The 11,407-nt window shown below is 33.6% G+C and overlaps 1 protein-coding gene across 1 annotated transcript; it reads left to right on the top strand.

Moving 5' to 3' along the window:
* Nucleotides 1-214: 214 nt before the first annotated feature.
* LOC110774778 (uncharacterized) lies at nt 215-11,031 on the top strand. The gene is made up of 8 exons (XM_021979365.2): nt 215-621; nt 1,798-1,900; nt 8,182-8,289; nt 8,433-8,542; nt 8,945-9,052; nt 9,136-9,181; nt 9,402-9,533; nt 10,379-11,031. Exons 1-8 carry the CDS (start codon nt 413-415, stop codon nt 10,460-10,462), a joined length of 900 nt encoding a protein of 299 aa, XP_021835057.1. The 5' UTR covers nt 215-412; the 3' UTR covers nt 10,463-11,031.
* The last annotated feature ends 376 nt before the right edge of the window (nt 11,032-11,407 follow it).

Here is an 11,407-nt window from a genome sequence, read left to right as displayed (position 1 = left end):
CTACCTAAGAGCACTTTCAATGGTGAGCCATAAGGTGTTAACTTCCTAACAATATTTAATTTATATGGGAGTACAATTTATTTATTTGAGCTCCAAAATAGCTATAAGGTTTTTAAGCGAGTTCTTTGTAGATAGGTTCCAGTCCCTTTTTAATTATTATTGTGGTAGATCGAACACGGTATCATCACTAATAAGTTTAACCTCAATTACTAGTGAATCAGCAGAGTAGCAGACGTCTAACGCCCCAGCAAGTCTGCAACAATATTAGTTCCCTTCCATCATCAACCTTGAGTCCAATTCCAGTTAGCCGGTTGAGCCCTAACTACCAACAACAGCTACCTTCACCACAATTCAAGCTCGCCTTCTCAGCTTCTCCGTTCTCCACTACATAGCATAGCATAAAAGAAATAGAATGAGTGTGGAGGAGTTACCAAAGCAGGAGGCTAACGTGCTCCGGGGGCACGAGGGCGCAGTTTTAGCTGCTCGCTTTAACGCCGACGGAAATTATTGCCTGAGTTGCGGAAAGGACCGTACCATACGTCTCTGGAATCCTCACCGTGGAATTCACATCAAAACCTACAAATCTCACGGCCGCGAAGTCCGCGATGTCCACGTCACCCCGTATACTCCCATCTCTCTCTTATTCTGATTGTTTGTTTTTTGGGTGATTATATGAAATGTGATTGTTGTTTGGATTTAGTTTTTTTTATTTTTATTTTAGTTTTGATTGTTGTTGATGCTATTTTCTAATTAGACATGATGATGGATAATGCATATTCGAGTGTATGGTATACTGGAGTGTACAATGCATCCCCGCCTCCCGGTTTGCTAGCTTTCATCCAGGGGCGGATTAGGGGTGAGGGATGGAGTAAACTATTCTTGTTGGTGTTGAAATGAAGAGTAAAAGGCTGTGGAAACAAATTATTATGGTGTTTCTAGTGTGACAAAGTTTATGTTTTTGGAAAGTTTTCATACCCTAAAGTCCCAATTCCCTCACTAGTACTCCTATTAGGGTTGCTTGATTGTTTATATGAATGGTAGCGAGGGAGAATGGAGATGTTCGTGAATGTGAATTGTGAGTTGTGAATTGTGGATTTGTTAATGTGGTTGTATTCTCATTGATTATTATCATAATATTAGAATGTTATTGACTTAATCTCTTTAGCTAACACTTAAGGTGGCGTCTTATATTAGTTTCACACTCACTTTTAACACTTGTGATGCCAAATTCATAAACCATTAGAGATGTTTAAGAATAAATGAGTGTTTTATGGCCTGATCATAAAATAGACGGTAAGGCATCTATGTTGAGATGATAAAAATACGTAGTATGAGCTTTTCTCCTGGAACTATGGCACTTGATGGTCACATTATTGCGGACCACTAAGTTAGCATTTTTACTTCGGAGAAGTAGATGATATCTTCCTTAAACTTTAAGGCACCAACCAGTATTGTTTGTCTATTCAATGATGCTTTCACCTACATCTTACTAAGTTGCAGCTTTATAACGGAAATTTAAACCTTATTTTTCTAAAGTAATTTCGACTTGATGGATGGCCATTAGAGAGACCTGTATTCAGACTCCAGGCTGTGATTAGGGAGCTTACTAGCTTATGCATTTAGTAGGAAGTTGTTCATATGAACTGAAATTGTGGCGAAGATTTCCCTATGGTTGTGGATATACCAAATTTGTTGCAAGTTTAAAGTCATTTTCTGGTTGGGTCAAAGGAGTTTATGTGTCCTGTAACATGCTCTCTTGATTTGGTTTTCTGAACCAATCATCATTTTCTATTTTAGGGATAACTCAAAGATTGTCTCATGTGGTGGTGACCGTCAAATATTTTACTGGGATGTATCTACTGGTCGTGTAATTCGCAAATTTCGAGGACATGATAGCGAGGTTAGTTCACAGATGAACTTTATACATCTTGTTTCTGTTCTTACTAATTTCATTTTGTAGTTCCTTAAGATTGGGAACAATAGTGCAAATGTTTTGATTGACAGAAATACCATATCTAATTTTTAGATAAACAAGCTATGGAGGGTTGGATACAGTCACACAGACACATTCTTAGATATTGATTGAAGTTAAATGCCAAACTTAATTCTTGTTTTCTTCTCTCCACAATGTCCCTTTGTCAGGATTTTGTAGAGGTAATGCTTGGAAGTTATATAATCTCACCTCATAATAGAGATTTAGATGAACTTTAGGTTCTAATATGCAAATTACTAGGAGAATTCTAGGATGTGGATAATCATTGGGGTCTTTTTCGTGTAAATCTTTTTAACGCTGCTTCATTTGTACCCCTTGGTTTCCCACTTTGCGGTTGCAAGCTTCTTTTAGAAGGTAAGGTCCTCTCAAAGTGAGGGGTCTTTTGTGGACCTTGGCTTTAGTGAACTAACTAGTATAATACCCGTGCGATGCACGATTTATGATCTAAATATAAATTTATATGAAAATCTGGCAGTCAATTATCATTAAAATAGTGCATGGACAAAATTATTATTCATCCCTATTCATCATCTCCTGTCAAACATTAAGTTATCTCATCCACCCTTCTTTTCGTTAGTCATATCCACTTAATACTTGTCTCATTTATCTCATTATTCGATCATTTAACGCCTACCCACCCCTCCCAATCTCCATCTCGAGAGATCAGGTATAAAATAAAATTCATCCAAGCTCCATCACCCACCTATGTAACCTCACCCCTAGTGTCAATTTTTATTTTATTTTTGGTAAAAGAGTTTTGAATTGTAAAACTATGTTCTGACGTCTTCGATAATTCAATTGTCTGGTTATATTAATCGAGTAAATATATAAACATTATCATATGTACGTTAGTGTAAAAAAATGTTGATATATTCATAATCATTTTGATGAAAGATAAGCGATGCGGGCAGGAGGGTCCAATTTAAAATTCGTTCTCGCCCCCGTTACCCGCTTGCGGATACATTTTTAACCACATCTCCCACCAAACTTTCATTGGTTCTCTCCCACTTGGAGAGGATGCCCGGAGGACTCCCAAAAAACCACCTCCACTGACAATATGACATCTCTATATTCGGTAAATAAGCCACTTTACCTTTACCTAACTTTTGAATATATTGGCATAACTTTATTATTAAAATTAATTGTATTAGCTAAAATATTTAAAAATGACATCCATAATAGTTAAGATTGGGTTAGTGATCCAAGTCCAGGAAATGTAAACTCACCCCATCACCAAGGTGGGTACATGTTATCCTTATACCCGCTCACCAACACCAAATCTATATTTATTAGTAATATTAGTCAATCATCCACGTTATCTTCGTCTTCAGCCTTATCTAAAATATACCTCACGGAGTAAATGATTTATAATATTTTACATTAACATATAAAGATTATTTTTGTTGTTCCAAACATAATAAGCAAACAGATCGAATCATCTAAATCTTACTCCCTCCGTCCCATAATATAGCGCCTGTTTTCCTAAAATTGTGTCCCTAAATGATGTGCATATTTCTATTTTAAACCATTAATTTTTACCCATAATACCCTCATGCACTATTTGTAATTCCAATATTGTCCTAAATAAGTCAGAATTTTTACTTTGAAAATTATACTTTTTGACTTTTATTCAACTCATGTGCTTGATTTTTGTCTTTTTTAGGCCTATTTATTATGTACACACCTTTAATCTCTAATTTCTCTCTTCATAAAAGCCAAGTAACATGTACTTTATCTTAAAAGTACAAATAATTATTGTTTTTATTATCAGTGTTATCCTTTACCTTAATAACCGTGATTTTGGTCAAACGGACACTATATTATGGGACGGAGGGAGTATGATTTTAGAAATAGTTGATTACGATAAATTAGTCAAAAGTTTAAATTAACATGCCCTTACGACTTCAATAATACTATGTGTGAGGGAATAACTGGTTATTTCTGAATTCGTGTAAAAATATCACGATAATGAGAACGTGAATCTTTTTTAAAATAATTGATAGTATTTATTATATGGCAAAAAAAATTAAATAATTGATAGTATTTATATATGACACAAATTTTTAAACAATTGAATGGATAGTACAAGTTCAACTATTATAAGATTTTCTATACGAAGTATTGGTTATCTGAAATTGCATTCAGTGGATTATAATGTAAAAATATATTACCCACCAAATGATCAAAAAAAAACAAATAATACAAAAATTAAGCGAAGTATTAGATGATTCAATCAATATGTACGTTCAAGATTTATCAATTATACATTAGATTTAGGGGGAGAAATATTTTATACGGGGTAAAAAATATGGCTGGTCAAATATAATCAGTACTTGTTTGCTCAAAATATTATCTTTAACGTTAATTAAGCAATTGAACCAATAAGTTAAGAAATACAAAAATTTTTGATTAGTGTTTGATTTTGGATTGACTTTTATTTTAGATTTATTTTTAATTATTAGAGTGTTTGATTTTGGATAGAGTTGTATATATTAGTAATTAATTAATTAAAATATCTACCTGGCGCACACACTTTTTTTTTGGACAATACTAAAAGTCCTGTATTTTTCACGTAAATATGAAGATTTGTGTTTTTTGGGGTTTTTTTTTAAAAAAAAATAGATTAATATTTGATTTTGAATTGACTTTATTGTAGATTTTTTTTTATTAAAGTGTTTGATTTTGGATGGATTTGTATAACTTGTATATATTAGTAATTAATTAATTAAAATATCTATGTGACACACACATTTTTTAATTCTAAATAAATTAGAAATCTTACTTTTCATTGGTCGAAACCATTAGATTTCCTACGTGGCACTCTAATAGCTCAGCAAATATGCACGGTCATTTTTCAATGTGTTCTTTGAAAAATAAAATAAGAGATAATGTATGCCAAAATGAGTTAAGCTCCCTTATAATGAATGTGGCAGTTAAGGGTCTTATATTTTTAGTAGCGCTACACGATATATTGTATCAAGAGAATATTTATATATGATTCATGTAGTACAAACTTATAAGCTTTAAGTATGGATAAATAAATAAATAAAAGTACGGATAATAAAATACTACCATCTTCTAACGTCTTAGTTTGCTTGACTGTACCTATTTGTGTACCCTTTATTTTATTAATTATCTCCATAATATCTACAGAGTAAATACTTTGATTATAAAATTTGTAATACAATATTTAAAATATATGTAGTAGGAGTTACTAAAAATCATTAAGTAATTACAACTCTATAGGTTTCCATATAACAATTATAAATCTATCTTACGTTGTACTATAATTTTACTAAAATATATCGTGAAAATCTACCGTAAAGTTTCACTACATGAAGTGTTTGTTGAAGAGCAAAAATAAATAAATTATAATATATACGTAGTAGTACCTAATGTGATAGGATAACATAGAACATGTTATATTTTAAAATATTATGTTAATTTTATCACATGCTTCTTAATATATATCTAAATACAAATGAAAAAAATTATTTTTTTTACAAAAATATAAATATAATACATACGAAAAGGCCTTGATGTGTTCCTCTACTTATCTAGGATAACATATACTCCGTATATATATAGATGTTTAAAGACCTAGATAAGAATTAATCACAATTAGATATTTTTTTAAAGACCTAGATAAGTAGAGGAACACATAGACTTCCATTTTTCTAAAGACCTTGATATTGGTGTTAGTCTATCATTTTACTTGCTTTGTAATCCCACTACAAGAAATTGTACCATTTAATGACGAGAAATCCCGTCCATAGAGATCAATAGTGGTGGGATTTCCAGTCGCAAACCCATTATAAAAAGGGGATGAATTGATGAAAAATATCGTCGTTAGCCTATCGTAAAAGGGATATGCGATGGTTGTTCCCGTCTTTATTTGATTGTTAGCCCCATCGCAAAAAACTTTTGTGACAGAATTTTTAATCTGCCGTTATTGGGTTGTCAGATACAAATTCTTGTAAATGCCCTTTTTTATTTATTAATCCTCTCTTATTTATATTGTTTTTGAAGAAGAAATGCTCGAAGATCATCGCGCATTGTTTTAACATAATCTTGGTTGAATTAGGATGCAAGATTATTTTTATCTATGACTTATGGGTTTGGCAATATATAATGAGTATTCTTTTCTATATTGGATTTTGTACAGTACGTGGTACACGGAGAGGTTTGAGAATTAAAAGGAAAATTAGTTTAAATTGTTGTGTCAATGAGAATATGAGATATTGGTGGATCATTTTTTATGCATTTTCCATATTAGCTAGTGTTACCATAAAATACAATAAGTTAAATATGACAACAAAAAATTATATATTAATTAATTGTTGATATTAAAGGAGAGGCCAATCAATGAGTGACATTTGTCATCACCACATTGATTTCCTCTCTTTTAGTATAATATATAGATGACATGCTTCCAAAATGAAGGCCGTGTTAGGACTTTGGCATTTCTTCGCTTATTTATTTTTTGCTGTGTCGTGTTCATAGTGTTTTTCACATGTTTTTTACACACTGTGAAATGGCAAGTTGTTGCCGTTGGAGGAGACTGTTTGCATTGCATGATAAATCTTGGGTTTGGCCTTTAGAGGTTATGGATTGCCTTCAGATTTGCTTTAGAAGTTTAGGTGGTGTTGTGGATGAAGAAGAAATTGTTGTGGTGCAATGCTTTTATGCAAATAATGTTCTGTATTGCTGTGTATGGTTGGAGTGTGATTCTTGGGTCTTCTTGAGAGTTCTTTTCTTCTTTGTCTTCTGATTGCTGTGGGGCAAAGTCACTTGTCTAGTGTCACTATAGAATAAGGTGAATGGGACTTGCAAAAGCTACTCAGTTGGGGAGGTTCGAGAAATTGGGTTAATCTGTAATTTTTATATTTAGATCATGTTTAGAGGACAGCTTGTCCCCTCCGCATTACTCCTTTTTATACTTTTAAATTGTTAATACAATTCTTTTCTTAGAGGTACATGTTCGGTTAGAATTTGTATAGGGAAGGTGAAGCAAGGGAAGGTAGGGGAGAGATGAGTAGGTTTGCATTTATTTTCCAGATCTTTCCTCTTGGAAAGATTTGGTGTGTTACAAGGGGCTGGAGCCTGGAGGATCCTTTTGATTATCTTGCTAACCCTTCCTCATTGAGTCATTGCTATATCCAAACAGGGGGAAATTGGATTCTCACTTTCCTTCCCTCCCCTTCTCTCTCAAGTGCCCCATCCAAGCACACTGTAAAAGTATTGGAGTTGGCTTGTGGAATAAAAATGTTTTGTGGATAGATGATTTGATGAAAACCTTACATTTTTTAATGATGTTACTGTATAAGAATGGATTCAATGGGGAAAAAACATTAGTGTTGTAATTTATTATTATATTATACAAGTATTATAGTAAGTGTAATTTTTTTTTGGTAAAGATGAGCATGCTACTATTTGTAGTGTCCAATCAATGTATGTTGTCTATTCATATCACAAGTAGGTGTTTGACTTATATTCAGTTACTCTGAGGTCGTCGAATGAAGACTATGGTGTTAGGGTCTGTTCTTCTCAGCTTATGTATAGTTATATGGCTGGAAAAAAAAAACCTACTTTTGCTTAACTCAACTTGGCTATCATTTGCTGAACTTTCATTTATTAAAAATTTAATACACTTAGCATCTGTTGCACTGACTACTGAACTTACTTATTTGTTGAACTTTATTACAGTATTACCTAACTTTTTTTGCTGAACTTAACTTATCTAAACAATCTGAGGTGAACAGATCCTTAATGTCTATAATGAATAGATATAATCACATTAAAGGATCAATCTTGTCATGACAATCTGAGGTGAACAGATCCTTAATGTCTATAATGAATAGATATAATCACATTAAAGGATCAATCTTGTCATGACAATAGACATGATTACATGAAAAGATCCGGCTTGGCTATTTTTATGGGAACTCATCGGCCAGATGGCTCCATACATACTGTCAATTTTGATTCTTGAATCTTAAATCATTTTAATTCTCTAATTTTGGGATTATAGTTCGATTCTATCTCATGTTTTTAAGTCTTATAATGGAATTTTCTGCACTGTAAAAGTTGAAGAATTGCGCTAGGAAAGTTGTATGAAAATTTTATGCCACTTGGTCTGACAAAGTCTGTTGTATACTTTGTTACTATCTTAACTCTTTTTTTTCCAGGTAAATGCTGTGAAGTTCAATGAGTATTCATCTGTTGTTGTATCAGCTGGGTATGACCGTTCGGTGCGTGCATGGGACTGTAGGTCTCATAATACCGAACCAATTCAGGTTGGTTTCTTCGGTTTTGCGGATTGTCTCTTCTAAATTTTAGTGCTTGAGTTGTTTATATATGCTTGGAATGTTTCTATAACTTTGTTATGTAGGTGTTCTATTTGATTTTATTGACATAGCTGTTCTCATCATTATTCCAGATCATTGACACTTTCCAAGACAGTGTAATGTCAGTGTGCTTGACGAGTAGTGAGATTATTGCTGGAAGTGTTGATGGGACTGTGCGAACATTTGATATTCGCATTGGTAGGTATGTACGTTGACTCAAATCGAGTAAGGGCCAATAGCCACTAACATAAAATGCCCATGGAGTGCTTCGTGTTTCTTTCACCACTGCATTGATACGTACTATTAAATGGTAATAGTAATGAACGTGTATGTATTTGTATCAGAAGTTTCATGTCCCTGTCCATAGTAATGGAACTCTATCCCCTAGTATACCCAAGTATGTTGACTGTTGAGTGATTATAAAAATTAAGAAAAAATCCATACTAAGTGGTGGAAAAGCATTGCCATGGAAATTGGCATGGAACTTCCTCACCTCCCGTGCAAAATTGTGTATAAACTCATTACCATCACTGTCTATCAAACAAGGAATTCGTTCTTGGGGAAAGCTGGTGATGAAAATATCATTTTTTTTCTGGATAAACAGGGAACTATCTGATGACTTAGGACAAGCGGTGAATTGTATTTCGTTATCAAATGATGGTAACTGCATATTGGCCAGCTGTCTAGATTCTACTTTACGTCTTCTTGACAGGTATATTACCTTCCTCTTGTTGATAGAAGGCTTGAGGTTGAGATGTTTTCCTGCTAATGCGTCAACTGACTATTGAATGATAGGTCTTCCGGGGAGCTACTGCAAGAGTATAAAGGCCATGTTTGCAAGGTTTGCATGCCATTTTTCACTTCTTATTTGAAGTACTCTGTAGAAGTGATTCAAGTCTGTGCATTGATCATATTTCACATTATTTTATAATTATTCATATTAATGTATTGTCTTCTATATTCGTCATCATAATTTTTTTTATGGTTCAGTATGTTTTTCCAGGTCTAAGTTCTTGATGTTTTTTTTTTCATTTTTCTTTTCCTTGTTTTTTGCATATTAGTCATACAAATTGGACTGCTGCCTTACCAGTAGTGATGCTTATGTGGCCGGTGGTTCTGAAGATGGCTATATTTTCTTCTGGGATTTGGTGGATGCATCTGTGGCGTCAAGGTTCCGAGCTCATGCTTCAGTGGTAATGTTATCTAGCACATGCTTATTCTTGCTTGGTTGTTTTTCCAAACAAAAAAAGAGTTAATGCCAGGCTCACATTCCTTGGAAGTCAGTAAAATGCTTCCTGGTTCTGTGGTGTTGATGTTGAGTGAAAGAGCGATATGTCGCAATCTGATGTTATTGAACTGAAAAGATAAGTACAATGAATATCTCCAACAATCCTTAGTTCTTCGGTATTTCAGTTCTACAAAGGACCTTTTTCACACTAAAATCTATTTTTTTGGAAATAAGAACCATAGCCTTGTGTCAAGACTTTCCATTTGTTCTTTTTTTTTGGGGGTATAATGGACTAAAAACCTCTTTGCTTCCTTTCCTCGAAGTAGAAGATGGTCGCCCCGTTAAGCTTATGGGTGAATTAGAAAAGCCTCTCTGCAATTGCAGAGAAAGGTTGCGTACGTCCGACCCTCCCGGGGTAACGATAATGAAGAACCATAGCCTCTACCCATCCTCCAGTTAATTTTAATGAACTCTTGTCTTTCATTCTACACGGCAATCTTAGTCAATGAAATGACTTCCCCTTTGCTGACTTGGACTTATGACACTCATCTGTAGAGTATGGCTGAATCTCTTTTTGTTCAATCTTACTTTTACATACTTCAATGGCCTTTTTTTGTCAATTCATAGCATGTTATATCCGTTAGGATTAGGGAGTTTTACTTAAGTTATCTGTACTATGTAACCTGTATATGGTTGCATGACTTACATTATGGTCAGATGATGTTAAAATGTTGTTTTTTCAGTAGGTTGTCATTTAAAACCTACATTTTGATAAATGATTGACAAAGACTTGTGCCCCATTGTAATCAGGTTACAAGTGTAAGTTATCATCCCAAGGACAACTGTATGATAAGTGCCTCTGTTGATGGAACTATCCGTGTCTGGAAAACATGAGAAAGAGAAGTCCAAGTTTTATTGACACTAATGTTATCATCGGATGCTCGGTGTTGAGTTTGGATACATTACATTGGTTTGTTTCGCACGAACTCCCGTCTATTTTACCGGAGAACAGTCAAATGGAAGAATCGGTCACCCATCCCCTATAACGGACTATTGAAGCGTGACCGTGACCACCGTAATCTCTGTTACGTTGTAAATGTAAGTATAACTTGTACACTGAATGTTCCGCATAATGCAAGGAAAAAGAAACAGTTAAGGACCATTTAGTAGTCAATACACGCAGAAAAGAAGTCTTTATTTTAGAATTTGGGGTGGGAGAGACGACTTCAAAGAAAGAGTCTTTTACTCTCTCTCTCTTTCCTTTCCTACGAAGAACTTCTAAAGAAAAAGAAAAGAAAATTTAAGGCATATGTGCGGACGAGAATACCCATCATATTGGGAGTTACTTGTTCCCTAAGATATTGTTTTCTTCCTTTCCAAGTATTTTACAGACTACGGAGTACTATAATATTGTATATATTTAAAAACAAAAAATTATAAGAAGAATAATCTTACTGAACCAACATTTGTGTAGTTTAGCCAGCACATCTATGTAGCATGTAGGTTTGCTAGAGCTACTCCAAACATTTTAACTCTTATAATCTAATCTAATATACATATATAAAGGAGGCATATTTGCTGAAAGATTAGAGCGCCACCTAGGATTACTAATGGTTTCGGCCAATGAAAAATAAGATTTCTAATTTCTTTTTGAATTAAAAAAATCAAGTGCCACGTACATAATTAATTAGGTGCCATGTAGATATTTTAATTAATTAATTATTAATATATACAACTCCATCGAAAATCAAACACTCTAATAATTAAAAATAATTGATTGCCACGTAGATATTTTAATTAATTACTAATATATACAACTCCATCTAAAATCAAACACTC

Source organism: Spinacia oleracea, chromosome 3 (genome assembly GCF_020520425.1).
Source record: "Spinacia oleracea cultivar Varoflay chromosome 3, BTI_SOV_V1, whole genome shotgun sequence".
Classification (NCBI taxonomy): domain Eukaryota; kingdom Viridiplantae; phylum Streptophyta; class Magnoliopsida; order Caryophyllales; family Amaranthaceae; genus Spinacia; species Spinacia oleracea.
The sequence above is the reverse complement of the archived record's forward strand: the minus strand, read 5'-3'. Positions and strand labels throughout refer to the sequence as shown.

What these genes read in the sequence shown, in the direction of transcription:
- LOC110774778 (XM_021979365.2), top strand. Translation starts at nt 413, where the DNA reads ATGAGTGTGGAGGAGTTACCAAAGCAGGAGGCTAACGTGCTCCGGGGG. An exon ending in TTCGAGGACATGATAGCGAG is followed by an intron (nt 1,901 to 8,181) that starts GTTAGTTCACAG and finishes TTTTTTTTCCAG; the next exon opens with GTAAATGCTGTGAAGTTCAA. An exon ending in TTTGATATTCGCATTGGTAG is followed by an intron (nt 8,543 to 8,944) that starts GTATGTACGTTG and finishes CTGGATAAACAG; the next exon opens with GGAACTATCTGATGACTTAG.